The 23,650-nt window shown below is 39.3% G+C and overlaps 2 protein-coding genes across 2 annotated transcripts; one reads left to right on the plus strand and one right to left on the minus strand.

Moving 5' to 3' along the window:
- Positions 1-2,341: 2,341 nt before the first annotated feature.
- On the minus strand, positions 2,342-7,694 carry ppil3 (peptidylprolyl isomerase (cyclophilin)-like 3). Its single transcript, XM_076288954.1, has 6 exons — positions 7,564-7,694; positions 7,324-7,394; positions 4,058-4,151; positions 3,015-3,082; positions 2,659-2,777; positions 2,342-2,569 (listed from the first exon to the last, which is right to left on the minus strand). The coding sequence occupies exons 1-6, from the start codon at positions 7,568-7,570 to the stop codon at positions 2,443-2,445; spliced, it is 486 nt and encodes a 161-aa protein (XP_076145069.1). The 5' UTR covers positions 7,571-7,694; the 3' UTR covers positions 2,342-2,442.
- Positions 7,695-11,746: 4,052 nt separating this feature from the next.
- On the plus strand, positions 11,747-17,332 carry lrrc8ab (leucine rich repeat containing 8 VRAC subunit Ab). Its single transcript, XM_076288955.1, has 3 exons — positions 11,747-11,959; positions 14,103-16,221; positions 16,327-17,332. Exons 2-3 carry the CDS (start codon positions 14,110-14,112, stop codon positions 16,600-16,602), a joined length of 2,388 nt encoding a protein of 795 aa, XP_076145070.1. The 5' UTR covers positions 11,747-11,959; positions 14,103-14,109; the 3' UTR covers positions 16,603-17,332.
- Positions 17,333-23,650: the final 6,318 nt, after the last annotated feature.

A 23,650-nucleotide genomic window follows, 5' to 3' on the forward strand; every position in this document is an offset into this window, starting at 1 on the left:
CACGTGCGGCCACAGAACAAAAAAAAGGCAAAGACGTTTTTTTATTCAAAACGTTTAGTTAAGTTTCATTGGAATAAATTACAAACTACAAAAAAAAAAAAAGAATCAGACAGTGATGTCAGAGCTGTTTAAACTATGAATTCATTACAGTACATTAATTGTACATTACAGCAACAATATCAGGTAATTTTCATGATTTTTGCAAACCAATTTACAAATAAACCAAGGATCAAAGCCTTGGCCCTTATCTGGACTCAATACACACCCAGATTGCCAAGTCGCTCCTCAGTAATGGTAGACCGGAGATAGGTTTTCAGCCACTTTAGTGTAGCCTAGAGAAACTCCACTCACAAGAAGAATAATGTTATATTGCTGTCTAAAGAGCATCAACTAATTCTCTATACGGCTCAATGAAAAGTACCAGACTACTTTTTTTATCCCGCCATCTTTCTCGCCTGAATTAAGTTCATGCCGCAGGTCATCATGTTTGCATCAAGCGTGCAAATGAGAATAACAGGTCACTCTGGGGATTGATAGCTTGGATGCTATTCAGTAGATCAGTTTGTTTTAGAGAAACATCTATTTAACTCTTTCAGTATGATCAATGACTTGGTAGAAAAGGGAAGACCGAAATCTAGCTCTCAGCCAGTACACAGTTTTCACTGAGTTTAGGGCTTATCTGTGTTGCAGCATCACATTGCTCAGAAACACGAGTTACCAAAAGGGACTCATGCCTAAACTTATTCAATGTCTGAACCACAGCTTCCACTAAATCAAGAACTCTTGAACTCTGTAGCAAAACAGAGAAGTTGTGTTCCCCCAAACACTTTATAGACAACATGCACATCAAGGTCAATCTGTGCCAGGAAACCTCAGGCCTCAACACATCTTTCACAATTGTGTTCTTGGGCTATCTCTTGCAGTACTCATTTAAGGTCAGGCCATCTATCCATAAAGTTACATACTGTAGAGCTATAAATCATCATGTCCATCATGTGTCACTTAAGCAGTGGAGTACGGCAGTCTTGGTGTGCCATACATCTTGCTTTGATCCACTAACACTAAATGGAGACAGTTGGCACTGCAATGGATGTAAAAGGCATACTTGACTTGCTCTTTGATTCTAGCCTTGACCCCTGAAAGTTCACTCAATACAGCAGCCCAGTTGTATGCTTGGCTTACAAAGTTGTTTTTGTGGTCTAGGCCATGGCTTTTCAATATGTGGACTATTTTTTCAGTAAGACCTGTTGCATCTAGCCTCTCAGCAGATTAAAATGGATAAAAAGTAAAAGTAATCTGTTCTTTTTTTAAGCATCAACACTTATCCTATACTAGTATCCCAGTTACCAACGATAGAGTTCTATGCACATAGCCAGCCTCTGTTCAGGATAAGGTGTACATATGGAACAGTATCCCAGTTTTTTTCAGAGCACTCCAGCTAGCATAACTGGATTTCTCCAAACCAGGATAAGGACTTATTCAGGGTTCTGAAATCAGATGTTTACATGCACCCACACAAAACCGAGATACTTCAAAATCGATACTGCTGAGGTGTCGCAGGCCTAATTCTACAAAACCATCACTGAAAGAAGGTGCTTGCTTGATAAGTCCAGTGAAATTCTCATGAGGGCTGCTTTGTTGGTGATGTTTCTGTAACGGCTCCTACACACAGTTGCATGCGTTGCAGTGCTGGAGACGCATTCCATTTACTTTACATGGGCTCACGTCATCCGTTGCTGAACTGAATTGTGGATCCGTTGCGTTTCTCCTGTCGCTCGCGTTGAGGGGTTCAGCTGTTGCTGCACCGACAGACGGCACTGGCCAACCAAGCCAATCGACAGACGGCACCAACCAATCAAATTATAATAATAATAGCCACAGGCAGAGAATGTTGTATCGTGAAGGTGTTTCTCCTTTTCCGGATCCTGGGTACAATGCGGTGGAGGATCACACTGAAAAAAATGAAATTGCTGTGGCAAAGCGTAAATCCAGGAGGGCACTGTGCATTTAGTCACATATGCTACAACATGGTAGGCCTAACTAAGAATGCATGTTTAAATCGGACGCAATTGCTGTATTCACACTGTACATTTGACTGCTCACACTCAGGCTCAGACTGGCAGTCAGATAGGAATTTGCCCCGATTTAAAAGCCTGTCGCATCTGTATCTGAGAGTCAGACTCAGGGTGGAAATCAGGTCAAGTGTCTGCTTGGCAAAAGCAATGCTCAAGTTGCCAGACAATAATTCCAGAAGTAGTAGTAGATAGTGATGGACAGTTTGAGGTAGTTAAAAGGATAAAGTCATGTGAGTACACCTTTAAGTGACACATTTTTCTAGTAAAATGATCAGGTGTTTTTTATTATTTTCATAAAGACAAGCAAAATGTATTTATATAAAACAAAATAAAAAGACAATTATCTCCAGGTTTGGGAAAGAGGTCATTAACCAGCAAATGGGTTTGCATGGAGAGTCACATCCTTTATACGGACATCATTCAACGGTCGAAAAGTCTTCTCATTGATTGGGAGTTTCTCCAATTCGTCAAGGGTTTCCAAACCATCAATAATCCTGAAAAACAAAAATCAGAAAATAATATCAGTGACAAATTAGACAGAAATGTGGGTAAATAAATACAAGTCTGTGAAGACACAACATACTTTCCAAAGACGGTGTACTTCATGTCCAAGTGCGGCTGCTTGGCATAGATGAAGTAGAACTGTGATGCATTTGTGTTTGGACCATTGTTTGCCATGGCGACCACACCACGGACATTATGCTGCAGGAACAATTAAAGTGTATTATTGTCGTATTTAGCAGATGCTAATCTCCAAAGTGACAGCGATAAATATTGCATTAACATTAATGGTTATAGTAAGATTGATAGCCTAAAAACATTATTGATACATTCCATATCAGAATAATAACAATAATCATGGCCATGTACAAACAAAACAATTTAAATGAAAAAAGAAAAATATATTGTCATTCACTTGACATTCATACTGTTCCATACTTTCAGGTGTTCGCTGAACTCATCTTCAAATTTTCGCCCCCAAATACTTGTTCCACCCTTTCCAGTTCCTATGGGAAATCAAACTAGTAAGTCAGTTAACCTTGCAAATACAAAAGTGGTTTAAATTTTTTGCGCAAGTGGTGTAATACAAAGAATAAACCTATTAACTGATGTTAAACATCACAAGTTATCGTACATTGCAAAGGCGTGAAACTTTGTGTTTAAGCAATTTCATATTCATGTTATGACAACATTATTCCCAATATTTAGTACCAGCCAAAATCACCTGAAATAGCTTTTCAACAGTTTTGAAAGACTACAGTGGTGTGAAAAGTGTTAGCCCCCTTCCTGATTTCTTATTTTTTGCATGTGTATCACACTGAAATGTTTCAGATCAAACAAATTTAAATATTAGTCAAAGATAACACAAATAAACACAAAATGCAGTTTTTAAATGAAGGTTGTTAAACAAAATCCAAACCTACATGGCCCTGTTTGAAAAATGGATTACCCCCTAAAACTAATTACTGCGCAGCCGTGGCCTACTGGTTAGGGCTTCAGGCTTGGAACCGAAGGGTTGCCGGTTCGATCCCCGACCAGTAGGAAAAATGTGGGCGGGGGAAGTGGATGCCCCCATGCCCCCATCCACGGCTGAAGTGTCCTTGAGCAAAGGCACCTAACCCCTCACTGCTCTCCGACGAGTGCCGCTGTAGCAAGGCAGTTCACTGCTCCAGGTTAGTGTGTGCTTCACGTGTTCACTAATTCACGGATGGGATAAATGCAGAGACCAAATTCCTTATACGCAAGTATACTTGGCCTAGAAACCTGATTTACATTTACATTAGTTTCTAATGACTGTATCGTTATCCATGTTGTGTTCATTTAAGCCAGCAGTGTTTTACAACGATATGATTTCATGCAGGAGTGTTGTGTTGTAATCTTGATGTGTGTAAAATAGGACTCTATTTTGTGTTACACAGAACGTCTCATTCTAATAGGTCTAGCACAAATGTCAGCTGACATTACTCTCACTTGTAAATTACCTGTGGGGTCCCCAGTCTGTACCATGAAGCCTTTGATGTTTCGGTGAAAAATGCATCCATCGTAGAATCCACCAGCAGATAAAGCCAAGAAATTCTGTTGGCAAACACAATGATTGTCAACAGTACACAAAACAAATATAGAAGTGTTTAGAACAGACAGTGTAATCAGTAAATGTATAATTAGTCTTCAATTCTGTATCCACTGGCAGAGATACATTCCACTTGTTTTAAAATTTTAGGTCAGGCCTACACCAGAGCTTCTCAAACTTTTTGGGGCTAAGCCGCAGTAAAAAGGTCAATCCAAAACATCATGGCATCGACTTGACAATGTTTACATTTAAAGACACAGAGAACTGCCTTGTTTAGTACAGATTTTAAATCCACCATAATGTGCGCACAGGATTGTGAGTGTTCCAAGCACGCAGACGATACACACATAAATCCTCAAAAATTCGACAAAACGGAGGACTTCGGCCTTGGTAGAGTTTGGTAGATTTTGATGGATGCTTAACATTGGAACAGTACTTCGGCGGGACTTGATGACATAACATCCTTCAAATAGCAGCCTTGAAGGATCCCACTTTGACTTTGACAAAAAGTCTTAGTCTGTCAAGATTACCTGGTTTTTGGATTATACTTGTTTCACGTAGGGCTACACAATTAATCAGATTTTAATCTCGATCATGATTTTGGCTTCCCACAATCAAATTAACATGATCAAACAATATTTAAAATGCATTCTCTGTCCATAGAATGCTCCACACCAAAGTTTTTTGCAAAGCAAAGCAATCTGTCTAAACCAAATCTATCAAATAAAATAAAATGTCTTACACTGCAGATCATAATTTTTTATTTGGAAATATTTTGGTTTTAAGGCAAGTGATATCGAGCAAGAACAGATCATATGCAAAGAGTGCCGTAGAATTGTGTTGGCGCCGCAAAGCAACACAACTAATTTATTCAACCACCTGAAAACACAGCACAAACGGCAATATGATGAACGCATGAAGGCCAAAAAACAGTTGCTAACATGAATCATCCAACATTAACTCAGGCGTCCATAGAAGTGAGCCTGTACCGCGCATCATCATATCCATCCAGCTCTCACAGACACACTGAAATCACAAATGCAGTTGCATTCCATTTGGCCAAAGATATGTGCCCAATAAACACTGTGGTAGGGGTTTAAAGATTAACCGATACGTATCGGTATCCGTTTTTAACCTGTAAGATACGGCTACATCGATACGTGAAGCCCCGTATCGGAATAATACTAAAATGAACCGGTCGTTATATCGATTTACTTGTTACAAATCGGTTCACAACCTTTTCTGCTCGCTCAGACTCTCATTTAGGTTCCAAACAGCGCGTTCATCCCACTTCCGGTTTTGAAACTACACGTGGCACGGATTTGTGGGTAATGCAGTTCGTTTTTGGCTACATTCATTGCCCAAAGTTGTCAAAGGACCTCATTACCCATACATCTACTGCAATTTAAGCACGTGACAACTCGCACTCGGTCGTTGTTTCAAAATACAGCACGAAATTAAGTATAAGTATAAGTATATATACTTTTTTGATCCCGTGAGGGGAATTTTAACCTAATCGGCGAATTAGTGAAACACAAACAGCACACAGTGAACACACAGTGAGGTGAAGCACACACTAATCCCGGCGCAGTGAGCTGCCTGCTACAACGGCGGCGCTCGGGGAGCAGTGAGGGGTTAGGTGCCTTGCTCAAGGGCACTTCAACCGCGGCCCACTGGTCGGGGCTCGAACCGGCAACCCTCCGGTTACAAGTCCAGAGTGCTAACCAGTGGGCCACGGCTGCCCCATTCAAAAATTAAACACAGCAACGATAGTCTGTAGAGTAGCCTTACGTTTGATGAAGGGATTTCCTTAATGTTAAATAATAATTTGGTCCTTGCTGCTGAAACGATGCACAAATTATTAGCCAATTATTTTGTTCATATTCACCCAGACTTGTGGCATTATAGGTTTCTGCATATTAGGTCTGAGTTCATTGATATGTAGGCCTATTTTATTCTTGTAGGCTATATGAGAAAAGGCCAAGAGTGTCTTAAGCATGGTTTTATTTTATTTCGGTATTGTCTCTCCTCAACAAGGCTACAGCTCCTTGAAAACAATCAGATATAACTCTATAAAATCTATAAAGTCTATAAAGTATTTTATGTTGCATTTGGCTGCTGTGTTTGACTGAAATGTAGACTATTCTTTTTTCATTTCAATACAGTATATGATACAAACCTCAGTTTAGATAATAATATTCACACATTTTTTTTGCCTAATTGACAACCATGATCATGATAATTGATAATATAAAATGAATGTGCACCTTGAGAAAATGATAAAAAAATCTTTCAGAATCCTTTCCATTCTTGAACTGCATCGAATTGCATAGAATCGCATCACATCGAATCGTACTGAATCGTTTTTTATTAACATGTATCTTTTCTTGTATCGAATCGTGTCCATGTATCTAGATGTGAATCGTATCGTCTTTTACATGAGAGATTCACACCCCTACACTGTAGTTAATGAAGGCTTCAGGAAAATGGTAAACACACTGAACAAAGAATATGTCAAGGGGAAATAAAGAATGATCTCAAAACTGTTGAGTACTTTGCTACTACCATTGATCTGTAGTCAAGCAGAACAATGAAACCGTTATGGCCCATCACCACAACATCATTATAAGTATATATACTCTTTTGATCCCGTGAGGGAAATTTGGTCTCTGCATTTATCCCAATCCGTGAATTAGTGAAACACACTCAGCACACAGTGAACACACATTGACACGGTCAACACACATTGACACAGTCAACACTTTAAAAAGTGTTAAAGTGCAAGTGGGATCTTACTTCAAGGGTCAGAAAGAATGATTTTGGATGTTCATGCTCCTGTCTTTCTAAGTGTATGTGTGTGTGTGTCTGTGAAAGATCGAGAGTGAATGTGTGTGTGTGTGTATCCCAAAAAAGGCATCATATTAAGCAGTCAACCACGGCACTGTACCTGAAGCCAGCCACGTATTTTCTGACGAAATCTTTAAAGTCTTACCACCCAATTCTAGATCCCTGCTCTTAACTAAGTCTGTTCTTACTCGACCACTACTCTTCACATGATTGCTGAAAAAATCTCATTCCAAGAGTAGGCTATATCCAGCTACGTGCCCATCTTTTAAAAAGACGTTTAAGTGTCATTGGAATATATATATATATATTGCGAGTGTGTGGTAACCTTACCTCGCATGCCTTCGGGGCACGTTCACAAAACAATTCGATCTTTAAATCCCCCAAGTCTGTATGTAGAGTCACTGCCTGAAAAATAAAGTACAAAGAATTAAAAAGAGTAACGATGTTACTTGGCTAGTCAACCAGCCACCGGTAGTGATAGCTGCAGTTGTTCACTTCTTCGGCATGCATTTGCGAAACGTATTTTAACTTAACTCAACTTAATGTATGAAAAAAGAAACGGTGTTATACTTGCCATTTTTGAAAAAGAGCAGCTCCTCGACACCAACACAGGTTTACTACGACCATAACCCACACACAGGGAAATGTGAAATTATTACCCGTGCCACCAAAGCTTCTTCTTCTTCTTTTCATTATTATTGACGGGTTACGTCTGTAAAGTGTATATCGCCACCTACTGGAATAGAAACAACTAGTGCGCCTACTTTATTAGTCTAGTCGTGATCCATAGGCCCAATAGTAAACCCAGAAATGTTGAGTACCCTAAAGTTTTATTGCAGAAATGTCATCTATAGGCCTAGTGGGTGGAATTCAACTTGGTTGCCTAAAGTTGCACTTTGGGCAATTTGCATAATTAGCATAAATAGGCAATTAAGGCGAGGCAGTACAGGTGAATAGGGTAAAAAAATTAAATAATAGATATCACCATGAAACTTTCTGAGTTGATTACTTATGTTAAGATGAGAAAAAAATCTATTGCATGTTTTTTATATTTTAATGTTTACATATGGAAATGAGGCCCTATCTCATTAAAAATTCTCTAATTTGCACACAAAAGCAGATAGTGTGATAAAGCCAGGCTCAAAATTGTTTTTCCAAGGTAAACACGTATACTTGGGGGGGGGGGGGGGGGGAGTTGGTGAAAACCTTTAAGAAACTTGGTAAGGAGGCAGTGTTGACCTATGGACAGACAGATTAAGAAATTAAGTGTGCCATGCAAAACTAGAAAAGCACTTAGAGAGTGCAGACCATCGCCAAGCGAAAACATAACCGCCTCCTGGATCCAGACGGTGATCCGGATCACTCCCAAACTTTTTGAGTTATCTTGCGAACAAACAGATGAACAGACACACAGACAAACAAACAGACAAACAAACCCCGATGAAAACATAACCTCCTTGGTGGAGGTAATAACTATATAACAGCATGCACACACACAAACCCACAAGAACTATATACAATATGCAAAATAACTATATCCAGCATGCACACGTACACAAATGCACAATAACTATATACAAGAACTATATAGAACATGCAACACACACACACACACTGTAAACTATATAACTATAAACAGTATGCACACACATGCGTGCACACACACACACAAACATATTTAACAACAACACACAATCCCACTCAATAGCCTTCACCATCTTCATCATTTCTTTCCTCATTTCCTTTTGTCTCATCATTTTCTTGATCTTTATCTGAATGTATTGTGAATGGGTTGCAGCAGCGGACCTCACCCCCTTCACACTTGCAATAGTCAGTGCAACTGAGACTTGCAGCATGGCAGCTGCAGTTTTCCTTTGCTGCAGGCTTTCAATGTGCTGCAGCTACAGCTGGTGACATCAAGCAAATTTACTGGAGCCACTGCCTGAATGGCAAGAGCCGGCATGACAGCCCCTTCACTAGCAACCTCCCACCCAAACTGTGTGATGTCTATGGCCTCTGCAGGAGGCTCTCTCTGACCTGCAGCCTTCCACCATGGCATGTGTGCTCTTGGTTCCATTTGGACTTGAAATTTAGAGGTCATAGTTGTCTGCCCAGCTAAATATGGGGCCCATTCCTGGTCTCAATACAGTGCTTGGGGAACCTGATGCCACTCATAGTGACCTAAAAGATACTGGGATCGAGTTCTTTGTTGCACTGTATGGGCAGAAGAAGGCCAAGTCGATGAACAACACTCGCTACCAGATTTACAGTCGCGGCAAAAAGCCTCCTAAGCTTAAAAAGCTTCCTCCAACAGATGCCAACCTGATGCTGCACATACTGCGTGCTCATCTTCAGGTCATGTTGTGGAAGGCTGCAGGTCAGCCTTCACCACCTCCATGTCTTGAACTGTCTGTCCACTAGCCACTTTACCATTGTCTTCTGCCTCACTGTTTGCGTGCTTTATTAGCACATATGCACAACCCCTTCCTCCATGCCACAGCCGAACTGTGACCACACTTATAACTTTCTTAATATAGTTATTTATATATAGATATATACACTTTATTCTTGCACTGTTGCACTGTTTGACTCATTTGCATCATCACCATGACACTCATTCACAAAGAGCACCTTACCTTATGCACAGAGGACCACAGGCTCAGTCCCTGCTTCAGTCATTGCAAGCGCACCTGATTGATTAATCACCCACTATGTGGATACTGTTTTTTAGAATTGATTTAGATTAAGTTTTATTTAGTATAATTTGTATTTTAGTATATTTAGTATATTCTTTATCTTCTACAGTCCTTATTGCTTAGTTGTGTTTTTTATATTATATACTTTTAATTACTTTTTCTGCTGTTAGTGAATGTGTGTGTGTATGTTGTCTGTATGCTACTGTGACCTTGAATTTCCCCTAGGGATCAATAAAGTATCTATCTATCTATCGATCTATCTATCTATCTATCTAGAGAGCCTCCTGCAGAGGCCAGAGACATCACACAGTTTGGGTGGGAGGTTGCTAGTGAAGGGGCTGTCATGCCCGCTCTTGCCATTCAGGCAGTGGCTCCAGTAAATTTGCTTGATGTCACCAGCTGTAGCTGCAGCACATTGAAAGCCTGCAGCAATCTTGTATATAGTTATTGTGCATTTGTGTACGTGTGCATGCTGGATATAGTTATTTTGCATATTGTATATAGTTCTTGTGGGTTTGTGTGTGCATGCTGTTATATAGTTATCATAAGTAATCAACTCAGAAAGTTTCATGGTGATATCTATTATTTAAATTTTTTACCCTATTCACCTGTACTGCCTCGCCTTAATTGCCTATTTATGCTAATTATGCAAATTGCCCAAAGTGCAACTTTAGGCAACCAAGTTGAATTCCACCCACTAGACCTATAGATGACATTTCTGCAATAAAACTTTAGGGTACTCAACATTTCTGGGTTCATGAAATCACGACTAGACTATATAGGCCTCAGGCACTCAGAGAGCCCATACTTCAACCATGCATTTCAAGTCAAACTAAAGATATCCATGTGTGATTTGCTGTTATGTGCAGGTTAACTGTCCATAATAATCATGATGTAGGCCTACATACTTTCTAGGCAATTAATTTGATATAAAAATGTTACATTGAACATGCTATGCTGTTCAACAAACTTCAGGCACTGTTTTGAGTGCCTGTCTGAAAAAAAAATGCATTTGCTTGCTATGATCACTGGAGGGCATCCCAGATCGCCATATGACACAACGATGGCAAAATCAAAGCGTTATATGTCCGTCCGTCCGTGGACCATGTCACAGCTTCTCCACCAGGTTTCATGGAAATCAGGCCAGTAGTTGGCATAATCCTGCACAAATAGACGGATAGACAAACAACTCTAAAAATTATCTGTTGAAACTAGGGTCAAGTTGACCTTCATCCTGACCTTTGTAGCACATCAAATTGTGTTACAGATTACATAACATGGATTAACCGAGTATTTTACCGTTTTCTGTGACGTGAACATAGAATATGAACTTTGGTCTGTGAAACATGCCCACATGCTATTTAACAATTTACAACTCTAGTAAATGAAAATCAGCAAATTAACCCAAGTTAATTTTGCAGCAAATGTGAGGCGGAAGTATTCATCTGATGAAATTGAGAGAATCTTACATCTCATCTGTAATCAATAGGCCTAACAAAAGAAAGTGGTAGAGCATGACGGTGGCTGCTGTGATTGTGGATAGAGACCGTGGCAGATTCCTTGATCAGTCTGGAAGCTGGTGACGGGGTTTGGTTTACATAACAGTTTTTATTTCAACTATCAAAATAACTGCATAAATAATAATAATAACCTCAAACTGACCTCAAACTAATAGCATCTCAGTAAAAGACCACTGCGCCCTGCCACTCAGGGACGCTGAAAGTAGGATGCTGAGGGGGCTGCAGCACCTCCTGCTAAGCAAGTTTTCTAAATAAATCTATTGTAAAGATTGTTTTGTAGTTGCCACATGTTTGCAAGCTTTGAGATCATTTATCATACTGTTTCCTCAGTTGTGTAACCGTTGCATATAGGCTGTGTGACTATCTGTGACCATGTTTTATGCATGCACTTGTGCAAAATCATTTTCTCAGATATGACAAATAAATTAGGTCAATCTACAGCAGGGTATCTGTCTATCTATGAATACGTTTCGACTTTTATTTTGAAAGAAAAAATGACGACTGGGGGCCATATTAGTCATGGTCACTACACGCATGACTACACAGACTACACTAGAGATTTTTTAATGCATCAAAGGCAGCTGTAAACATGTTTAGAAGAACAAACTATAATCATATTATAATATACAACAACGGTCAACCGGAGGATTCTGGTCCTATAGAAATGGGTCTCCATTATCTCCTGGGCAAATAGCAAAGTCGGACCACTTACAATAAACGTGATCTGGTCTGACTGTGAAAGACACAAGGGTGAGTTGAGACATTGTGCAGTTGATGTTAGCTTGTTAGCTAACCTAAGGTTTTATGGCTAACGTATACAGCTACTCTGCGTTAATGATTTGGATTTCAATTCCCTTTCAATCACCTGACGAATTCGGTCGCTTGGCGGAAATAACTTGACTCAGCGAAATTGTGTGGATTTCTTTAGTGGCCAGAATAAACAGCCAGCTAACGCAGTTTTCAGCCAGAAACTGCTCCTTTTTCTGCTCAGTCGACATCCTTTTGCAGCTGACGTTATGATTACGTTAACGTTGCTTTAACAACGTTGCCCATCGTTATTAAACAAATGTTATATATAAAAAAAAAAAACATTGGTTAATTCACTTACAGTTTTACATCGTAGGCTATGATTCGTCTGATACATTATCATTACTTAACCTCCAGTGAAACGTGGTCATTTTTATTTTAAATAAAATAATGTATAATATGTCTACTGGCCAAAGATACAATTACAAAATATAGGCCTACTGGCTAAGCTAGAGAAATCTGTGGCCATCATGCATGGCGCTCAGGCTAAAAACATTAATTTATGGTCATCTTTTATTGACAGTAGGCCTATGTCGGGATAGTAGCCATGGCCTTATGTCCCCTTTATGCGTAGGCTACTCTCTTACTTTTCATCTTCCATCCTAACTTGGCATATCAATTTATCAACTCTGTTTCAGATAACCGAATTTCTTTCTTTTTGGGCTGGGGCAAGACCGGGGGTGGGGGGGGGGGTGAATGTGGTTGAATGTTGTATGTTGTCTTATTTGTTGTCTTAGATGTATTTCTGTTTGTTGGTTGTATGTATTATAAAATACAATAAAAACCTTGATAATAAAAAAAAAAACAATTATAAAATATTACCTCCAGTGATGCAATAACTGATCCAAAAATTGTTATGACTGTTGTATGACTATTATGCTTAACTTACATTTTTCAAGACCAACATGACCATTTGTGTAGCAGTTTGTCTCAAAACAAGAGGTAGGCCTGGCATAGAGGGATAGGACATTATATCAATTGTAGCCTAGCCTACAATGCATTGGGCAGTAATTTAAATAGCCTAATGGCCAACATGCAGAAGTAAGATAGTGATATGGTTTTTACAACTGACTGTGTGACCAGCAGGGACCATCATCAAATATCCTTGATTACTAGCTCCGCTTTAACCCTATCTGCCATCATTCTAACTAAGGAAGCAACCTGGAGACTACAACTGAACAAAAAAACAGTGATTCCCACACTGGAACTACATATACATTGCCAGGGCCACACAATTTGGGGACAATATCTAATTGGGTTTTCTAACACATATTCAATTTACAATTTGATTTGACTTTTTATTTTAAAAGTCAATCTTCAGTTCAATTTTCCAAACTTTAAGTTGGACCACTTTTGAATGGGGTGCATGTTTAGTGCATTAGAAGAATAGCACCCCTGATATGTGAGCTTCATTGTCTGTCGCACAAGGAGGGTGACATGTATATAAAAAATAAAAGGTGAGACAAAACTAAAATATTGGAACAGAATTATGAGCTGTGAATTTTATTAGTTAAAATTGCAATATAAATAGTACTTCATGATAAAAAAAATGTAGCCCTAATTTCCAGGGACCATTGATGCACTCATGGACCAAAAATAGGCCACAGCTGACTGGTTGAAAACCCCTGAACTAAACACTGATGCGCTTGGGATATTAAAGTTTCCCGTAACCCAAAAATAAATATGTGTGATTGTGTGCTGAGTTTGTCACTCCATAGAAAAGGGTATTATTAACTCAGTATATTGAACAGTGGTTATTATTTAATTATTTGCAGATGCATTATCTGGATGACAATATTGGGTGCTCCAGTGCAGTGCAATCAATGTAAAAAGAGCTTTGTCTGGACTGGATCCCTCTGTAACCAGTTTGTAATATGCTGATAAGTCTACAACTGTCTAAGTTTCCCAAACAACCCTGTCATTTTATTTTGCCAGACTGATGTCACTGCCACATTTTTTCTGTTGTAGTGTCAAGTTATGGATAGTCATTCATTTGTTGATACCTAGTTTGTTGTTGTAGAATGGTATTGCCAAATCTCATGGGATTATTGGATGAGATTCTAATTGTATATGTTCTTCTTTCTAGGTAAATCATGATACCCATTACGGAGCTGCGTTATTTTGTGGATACCCAACCTGCATACCGCATCCTGAAACCATGGTGGGATGTTTTCACGGATTACCTTTCTGTGGTGATGTTGATGATAGCTGTGTTTGGAGGAACACTGCAGGTCACTCAAGACAAAATGATTTGCTTGCCTTGCAAATGGGTGGTAAACAAGACTTGCAGGAAGTATTTTAACTCCACCCTCTCCGCAGCGCAACTCTTAGAACCTAAAGGTATCCAGTACAACCTTGACCGTCACCAGTACAACTACGTGGATGCTGTCTGTTATGAGAATAAACTCCACTGGTTTGCCAAGTATTTCCCATACCTAGTGCTACTGCATACCCTAATTTTTTTGGCATGTAGCAACTTCTGGTTTAAGTTCCCTTGGACAAGCTCTAAACTCGAGCATTTTGTATCCATTTTGCTGAAATGTTTTGACTCCCCTTGGACAACACGAGCGCTTTCAGAGACAGTGGTTGAGGAGAGCGACCCTAAAGCACTAGGAAAAATGAACGGGTCATTGGACAAGAAAGCGTCGTGTCTCAGTGATGATGTTGAGGCCACTGTTCCCATGATTCCCCCCATGTACCGTATTGAACAAGGCATTGTGGACCACTCCGATTCTGGAGTCCTGGACAAAAAAGAGGGTGAACAGGCCAAAGCTCTATTTGAAAAGGTTAAAAAATTTCGCATACATGTAGAAGAAGGGGACATAGTGTACAGACTGTATATTCGGCAGACCACCATAAAAGTAATTAAGTTCATAGTGATTATCTGCTACACAGGCTTTTATGTACATAACATTCAGTTCCATGTTGATTGCAGTGTGGATATTGAGAATCTCACTGGCTATCAAATGTACCATTGTACGCACCCCCTTGCAACCCTCTTCAAAATTCTTGCTTGCTTTTATATAAGTCTTGTAGTTGTTTATGGGGTTATCTGCATGTACACTTTGGGTTGGATGCTCCGTCGTTCTCTCAAAAAGTACTCTTTTGAGTCCATTAGAGAAGAAAGTAGCTATAGTGATATACCTGATGTCAAAAATGACTTTGCTTTCATGCTTCATATGATAGACCAGTATGACCCCCTTTACTCTAAGCGGTTTGCGGTTTTCCTGTCTGAGGTGAGCGAAAATAAACTGAGGCAGCTTAATCTTAACAATGAGTGGACACTGGACAAACTTAGGCAGCGAATCACTAAAAACTCTCAGGAAAAGCTTGAGCTCCATCTTTTTATGCTGGGTGGTATCCCAGATACTGTATTTGATCTGGTTGAGCTTGAGGTCTTAAAACTTGAGCTGATACCGGATGTTACCATACCGCCAATTATTGCCCAACTCACTAACCTGAGGGAGATGTGGCTTTATCACACACCCGCGAGAATAGAGGCACCTGCTCTAGCGTTTCTGCGTGAGAATCTAAAAGCCCTACACATAAAATTCACCGATATCAAGGAAATCCCATTGTGGATCTATAGTCTAAAGAATCTTAGTGAGTTGCACCTCACAGGCAATCTTAGTTCAGACAACAATCGATACATAGTTATTGACGGGTTACGGGAATTAAAGAGACTAAAGGTTTTGCGACTGAAAAGCAACCTCACAAAGTTGCCACAGGTTGTTACAGATGTTGGGGTGCACCTGCAGAAACTGTCAGTGAATAACGAAGGCACAAAACTGATGGTACTGAACAGCCTGAAGAAAATGGTGAACCTATCAGAATTGGAGCTTGTACGGTGTGACTTGGAGCGCATTCCTCACTCAATATTCAGCCTCCACAATCTTCAAGAGATTGACTTGAAGGACAACAACTTGAAAACCATTGAGGAAATCATAAGCTTCCAGCACCTCCATCGACTTGTTTGCCTCAAACTGTGGTACAACCAGATTGCCTACATTCCTATCCAGATAGGCACCCTGACAAATTTGGAGAGACTCTACCTGAATCGAAATAAAATTGAGAAAATACCAAGCCAACTCTTCTTCTGCCGCAAATTGCGGTTTATTGACTTGAGTCACAACAACCTTACTTCTATACCAGCTGACATTGGGTTCTTACAAAATCTACAGTACTTTGCTGTGACATCAAACAGGGTAAGGTTATTTTATATTTCAGTATACAATATCCATAGTAGGATCATCATAAGATCACTTTTTTGACTTAAACATAAATGTTGTCTGTTTTTTCAACCTCTTCAGATTGAAATTCTCCCCCCTGAGCTGTTCCAGTGCAAAAAGCTGCGTGCACTAAACCTAGGGAATAACTACTTGCAAGTTTTACCATCTCGCTTCGGTGAACTCACAAACCTCCAGCAGCTGGAGCTCCGAGGCAATCGATTGGAAGGTCTACCTGTTGAACTAGGGGAGTGCCATCTGCTGAGAAGGAGTGCAATAAACGTTGAAGAAGACCTTTTCAAAACCTTACCAACTGAAGTCAAGGAAAAACTGTGGCGCTCAGACAAAGATGCATCATGAGTGACAGTAGGTCTATGGTGTGAAATAAGATTCATAATTACAAATGGATCTATGAACAAGATTGAATATAAACTAGATTAGTGTTATTGTTTCTCTGATGACCTGACAATTTATATGCAAAAGGACACATTTTTAATTCTGAATTTAAGTTTATGTACTGGAGAAACTGAACAATAATGGTCTTCATAGGCCTTGTATTTGTGATTCGTCCTTTTTAGTTTTCTTTAATGTAAGGGCCCACACACTGGATTATTATTGTGCCAGTTTATTTTTCAGCGCATGTTAGGAACAACTTTGTGATAATGTTCAGAAGATACCATGATATAAGTCATTAATTGTTCTGCCGTAAATTCATACTCCAACAAGTAGTAAGTTTGCAGTATTTCTTTATATGTAACCACCAACCAATCGGTGTCATCTCTGTCTATGTCAGGTGGAAGAAATATAGTTGTTTTCATAATAACCCAGTATAAAGACTCTACCAGGTGTTAACACTGTAAGGTAAATGTGACCCATAACTGTGTTTTTTTTTTTGCTTACAATTGGCTCAGATTGGCTCAAATATGTTATACAAGAGATAACTCATAGTCCATCGGACAGTATCAGAAAACAAATCCTGAAAATGATTTAAATGATTTGCTTTTCAGTAGTGACTGGTGGGCTATATGTTATTTATTATATGGCTACTTGGCAAAAGGACAAAATAAACTTCACCCAACATGTCTTGAAATTCCATTGTTTCCATTCCATTGTTTTTGCCGAGAGGAAATAGTTCTTCAGGCAAATAGAAAATAACTTTTTAAGTTGTAGGTGCTGCATACTGTAGCAGCATACAGTATTTATCTTTAACTTTCACCACAGATATGTGAATCAGAAGCACAAAACCTGTTGCCTAATGGCAGCAGTCTTCTTTTTGTTCAAGCGGTCATCATTGGGAATCAGACCTCTCAATTGATTTCAATGGGACTTCCTCCAGTATTCTGAAGAGCCATATAATAAGCCAGTTTGAACAGCCAATCATGAAGGAGTTTTTAACTGATTGGGTCTATGCACATTTATTATTATAGAGATTGCAGAAGTCATTACTACATGTGCCATGGCAAGATGATGATTTTTTTTTCTTCATTGTTTTGCAGAACAGGTGTGTCATTTAACAGCTTCTGGCAGCTCAGTGTACTCTAAAATGTTTTTTGGTTGTTGTTTATTTATTTATTTATTTCACAAAGGTTGTAAATGCAATGTTTATTTCTTTTTTGGAAGGTGTAACCAGACAGACTGCAAAAATGAAATCAGCTAGAAAACAATACAAATAAAAATTCCATCATCTCATTATTTGAGTTGGCTGACAACGAACATTAATCCTAAATCTCTGATTATGCAATAAAAGAATTCCCAACAATAGGGCTGTGTCCTACTTTAATGTGAAAAAGTCTAAATCTGATGTGTTTCTTTTAAGATAAAGTAAAGTAAGATTTTAATGCAAACTCTGGGAGGGCCTGAAGGGCCGTATTGTACATAGCGGAAGTAAACCTAGTAACTCCACAGTTCTTTGTCTTTTTTCGTCTGATTTAGGACTGAGCAGAAATTACACTGAACAAAATGTTGATCCCTTTCTAAAATGCTGCTGTGAAAGGCATAGCTTTCCTACACTACTGTACTGGCAATTTGCCCACATACTTTTGACCACAGTGTTCTGTTGGCCTACAAATGTATAAAAGATGTAATTTAACAATTAAAAGGGAAAATTGCATGGGTGCCACGTTTCAGTTTTTCCAGCCACGACTATGTACAGTATGTGTATGCGCTTTATTGAAAAATAGTAGAAATCTGTTTTTACTATTTTGTCAATAAAGCACAAACACATACAGAGTTCTCTGAGGAGTTGAGCCACAGAGAGGAGCTGGAAGATAATACGTCAGGGGAACAGAAAATATGACCCCCCTTCACGCACCCTGGTAAATCTGGAAATACACTATAGTCCAATTGATTGAAACTGACATTATGATATTATTCATCCACATAACGCTAGGGTACCAGAGATGTGCATGAAACAACACATTACAATACCACCTGTTAAAACTATTCTACACCTTATACTACCATGCACAATTATTGTGGTGTGATGTACTACTTTATTGCAGTAGAAAAGGCACCACACTCACCTGCTGTTATTTATTGACTTGTTTATTTGTTTTGTAAAGATACAGTTAGGACTGTATCCGGAGAACTAAATCTGAATGTTTTTTATTTTTATTTTTTAAACAGTGTCACATGGAAATCCGCTGACTTTCAGTTCTGATTTGGGCCTCTTCCTGGTCCTAAATCAGATACTGGACTGATTTTTTGCAATGCGACCTGTCTGGCAACATTAGTCAAAGTCAAAGTCAGCTTTATTGTCAATTTCTTCACATGCTCCAGACATACAAAGAGATCGAAATTACGTTTCTCACTATCCCTAGGTGAAGACAAGACATATTTTACCAATTTAAGTATTTATGATGTCATAGAACATAAGACAGCAGTTCTACAAAACAATTTTCACCAGTCACCAGTCTTTCAGTTACAGACTATGGCACAAAACTTTGGCCAGTTTTTCTGTCCATATGCGGCCATCGAAAAACTCATGATGGGTAGATTTCTGCCCAGGCCAACATAACAAATGTGGAAGGATTCCAATTCCAAATTGCCTTGGAGTAATTGACAGAAAGCATGTAACCACCACCACTCCCTGAAAGTCAATACTTGAACTATAAGGAAACTTTTCCTATAGTACTTTTGGCACTTGTGGATGCTGTAGATTTAGTGTTCTAAGTGGGGGACTTCGGATGTACAAGTGATGGCAGGGTGTATGCTGGCTCAGATTTGGGAAGGAGGATTGAGTGGAAAACCCTTGATGTGCCACCTGTGTGCCTGGCGCTGCTCAACTGGGTGATGTGTTAACGGTGGATGACACAGCATTCCCATTTAAGACTTACCTCATGAGGCCCTACCCTGCACCACCTGAAGAAATCTACAACTATAGGCTGTCCAGGGCGAGGAGGGTGGTGGAGAATGCCTTTGGCATCCTGGCCTCCAGATGCCAGATATTCCACAGAAAGATCAACCTACGCCCCAAAAAGTTTCTGCTTGGATCTTGCGCAAAATCTCTGCGTAACCCCACTGAAAACCAAAGATATATTAATGAGTCAGAGTGGTTGGGGAGAAAAATGTCACCAGTTTCCAACATGAGAGGGAAGAGGGGTTCAAGGAAGCTAGACAAGTGAGGGAGGTGTTCTGCACATTCTTCAGTTCTCCAGAGTGCATGTTTATTCGCAGGACAGTTCAAGTTTTATTATTTGTCATATGTATAGTTGTCACAGAAGTCAACTTTACAATGAAATGTGTGTGACAGGAGACACATAAGTCATTATCAGCATTTGCATTCTATTTAGCAGGTTATACGTTTAAATATAAGTAAAAAAATATATAAAAACACACTCATAAATAGACATAAAATTCCATCTTTAGAAACAGTCTCTGGCGACGGCAGTTTGTATTGCACACTGTTTAATCAAGTGAACTTTTGCATATCTGTAGCCTATAGGTTGCATTTTTATTTAGCCTAAAATATAATTTATTAATTTGATTGTATGTGAAAATTAAAATATGTGTTGTATTGTGCAATTTTCATTCCAACTCACAATTACAAATAAAACGGCAGGTTATCTTATTCTGTTTAGAGAAAAACAAATGACCAAGTGTAGACTACATGGGGGTAGTGTAGGTTTCAGTTTTTGATATGCTGTCAAATTAAAGGGCTGACAGAGGATGCCAAGTTAACAGTCTCAGATGGCCTATCTGTGTAATAATGCTGATAAAATCAATTTTGTATCATCTGGGAAAGAGGAGAAAGAGTAAAGAAACGGCACGTCTTCATTCAATGTTTCCAGATTGTTTTTTACTTTGTTTACACATGTTATAAAACTGTATACATACGGAATAAGTGCAGATAACAATAAGTGTAAAATGTTGCAAAAGTATGCATATAAGCAAATATAATGATTATGAAAGAATGAAAGTAGCAAATATCTACTCTTTACATAACCTTATAGCTTTTAGCAGAGTAGAGTACAGTAAGTGATGAAAGCGGTAGAAGCTGAAGTTAGCCCATCATCATGTATAACCAACAAACGACAACTAAAATAGGACAGGACCTTATAACCCGCATCAGAAGTGTAAAGTTACAGAGACAGCAGAATCAAGACATCTAACAGTCTATAGTTATGGGCATGGTATACAGTAGCTGAAAAATAAAACAACTAGTGTTTCCAGATGAAGGGCCCCTTACCATCCTTGATACAATTCAATTTGGTCTCTTTTGTCAAGCTCTTTGACTATCATAGGCCTACTCAAAACTGCCTTTATGTCCACCAGTTTTAAAGAATGGTGGTATCTTGTCATAGTGATCCCAGGTCCCGTCCTTGTTTGCTCCGAACCCAAACACTCTGACCTGAAAGGAGAGGATCTTTCATTTACTTTTGAGTATTTTTGGAGGCATGGTGTTAGCACTTCATCATTTTCTGGTTGGATTAATCTATCCTTAAGCAATGAAAGTCTTAGCAGTCTTCTGCCTGCTACATTGAAACATTGACCTGTTAAAAACATGGTAGGAGTCAGCTCAGAGATTTTTTGCATTCAAGGTTTTCATACTCTATATTACATGGCTCTTCATAATGCTGTAGAATGCTCCATTCACTTGAATGGGCCTTCCCAACGTTCGGTGGTCTGCTAATTCTCAACTGTTGTCGAACTATTTGTTTCTCACCAAAAGCCACGATGAAACGGTAACAAATAGGCTATAGCCTAGGCTATGTAGGCTAAAGAGTGATATCGTGGGGAGTTTATTGTTTTGTTTTGGCAAGTAGCCGTGTAATAAGCGGGATTCTATACATTATCCCTTACTTAGAATTGTGGTAATATCAACAGAAAAGAACATTAAGAGATGTAACAACCAGTTTATACCAAATGTGTAACTGAAGTGGAACATTCATTGTGCATATGCTGAAACCATCTGCTTCCATATCCCTTTTTACACTGCCAGAAATGTAATCATAGCAGATAACCTTGCAGCATTCCAAGCATTAGCAATGCTACTTCGCATACTACAGTTGCAGGTTTGCATTCTATGCAGGACGGTGCTCAAAATGTATAGTTTTATATCATGCAAGACATCAACATCTTAACACCCGTTAGGCTAAAATGCCAAGGCGCAAAAAAATAAACCCTGAGATTAGTGAAAGCAGCACTAAAGAAGATTTGCTGTCGGGGTCCCTCTACAATTGAGAAGTGCATAATAAACTAACTATATATGCGTCTTTTGCAACAAAGTAGGAACATAACTCTGACATAACACTCTGTAAAGCGCCATGAGACATGTGTAATGTTTTGGCACTCTATATAAGTAATATAAGTACAATTAAATTGAAATAACTCTGATACAATATAGAGGGAAAGCAGTAGATCTTCGAATTCCTGTAGCATAGCAGCTCTTTTCCATTTTGATTGGGGGGGGGGGCAGTGTTCCTACCTGAACACCAAACTTCCTATGGCTGTTTTACAAGCAATAAGACCTGCTCAGAGTGCGGCAGAAGTGTTGTTCGCCCTATTTGCTTTTGTTGCATATATTAAATGTTTTGGCGTGGTGAGAGCCTTTTGCAAACAAAATGTGTCGTTTTTGACCATGAGTGCCACTGTTTTGGCCTGTGTGTTTTGAAAATGTGGAGTTTGAGTTGACTGCTGCATCAAAGCAATAAAGAAAAACTGTATTATGCTATAAGTATAAAGCTATAGAATATAGATCCTAGGGATGCACCAAATCCCTATTTTTAAGGTTCTGCCGAATACCGAATAGGCTACCTTCTTTAAGATTCGGCTGAATACCGAACCGAATACCGAATCCCAGTCATGTCTGTGTTGCATGCATAAACATCACCAAAAACTGTGAAACTGTGGAGATTTACAAACCATTTACAAACCATGATGATTGCAGCATGTGAACTGGTTACATTAGCCTTATTCATGTAAATCATCTCGATTTGAATGATTTGCTTTGTGAATGAAGTTGTAGCCCATGCACTTCCTTTGATCAATGTGCTTGTTGAACGATGTGTGTCCCTACTTGTTTCATTCATGGGATAAAGAGCTTGTTTGATTGTTGGTCTCGGGAGTTTGCCGCCAGTTTGGATTTTGTCCACTCACTCACTCATTACGATGTGATTACAAACTTCACTCTTATCAATAACAATTACAGTGTAACAATTAGTGTGGCATGTTGGTTATGTCTGCATTTATAACAAACATATGTTTTGTTTATAATATGCTTTCCTGATTTTCTCTATATAATTGTTATGTTGATTTGGAGAAATAAATCTTTTGAGTTCTCTGAACCAACATCCACCTCTCCTGCAAGTTAATTTTCTCCTACACCACCTCACATGCCAACACATCGGTGGACTGCCTCTGTCGCTCACAGTACCCATGCATGATGGCTTCGAACAGCCAGTGGGAAAGCCTTTGTTTCAACAGTGCACGGCCAACTGCCTGGGCCCCATAGCAGATGAACAGCTGTTCAGTCTTGCGTAGGGGGCATGTTTGTTCAGTGTAAGCGTGGAGCTCTCTCATCTGGAAGAGTTTGTGTAGCCACAGCTCCTTCGGCTAAACATCAGGGTGGAAAGCAGGTAGTTCGATAACCCTACTCTTAACCTTTAGGCGGGGATCACAGTGGTAAGCAGCAAGCGGCAGCAGCAAGCGTTACCCAACAATCAAACCATAATAAGTTCTGTCTTGTTTCTATGTAACACAAAAGGTTTGGCTAAACTGAACATCGAATGAAGGACAACTTTGGAGTCGTCTGCAGTGAAATGTATGCAGTCAGGGTTCACTGACAGGTCTGTCAGGTCACTCACCTGCTTGACTGAAGTCAGAGTGAGGAGGAGAGCTGTCTTGAGTGACAGCATTTTGAGCTCAATCTGGTCCAGGGGCTCGAAGGGGCACCCTAGAGAGCTTTTAG

This window comes from Alosa pseudoharengus, unplaced genomic scaffold, assembly GCF_046254945.1.
Source record: "Alosa pseudoharengus isolate Yale_2024_CS ecotype anadromous, Long Island Sound unplaced genomic scaffold, YU_APseudo_1.1 YU_APseudo_1.1_scf_17, whole genome shotgun sequence".
Lineage (NCBI taxonomy): Eukaryota > Metazoa > Chordata > Actinopteri > Clupeiformes > Clupeidae > Alosa > Alosa pseudoharengus.

Coding starts and splice junctions, on each gene's coding strand:
- lrrc8ab (XM_076288955.1), top strand. CDS start 14,110: ATGATACCCATTACGGAGCTGCGTTATTTTGTGGATACCCAACCTGCA. Junction 16,222..16,326: donor TTGCTGTGACATCAAACAGG/GTAAGGTTATTT, acceptor CAACCTCTTCAG/ATTGAAATTCTCCCCCCTGA.
- ppil3 (XM_076288954.1), bottom strand. Junction 2,778..3,014: donor AGTTCAGCGAACACCTGAAA/GTATGGAACAGT, acceptor TTGTTCCTGCAG/CATAATGTCCGTGGTGTGGT. Junction 2,570..2,658: donor AAGTACACCGTCTTTGGAAA/GTATGTTGTGTC, acceptor TTTGTTTTTCAG/GATTATTGATGGTTTGGAAA.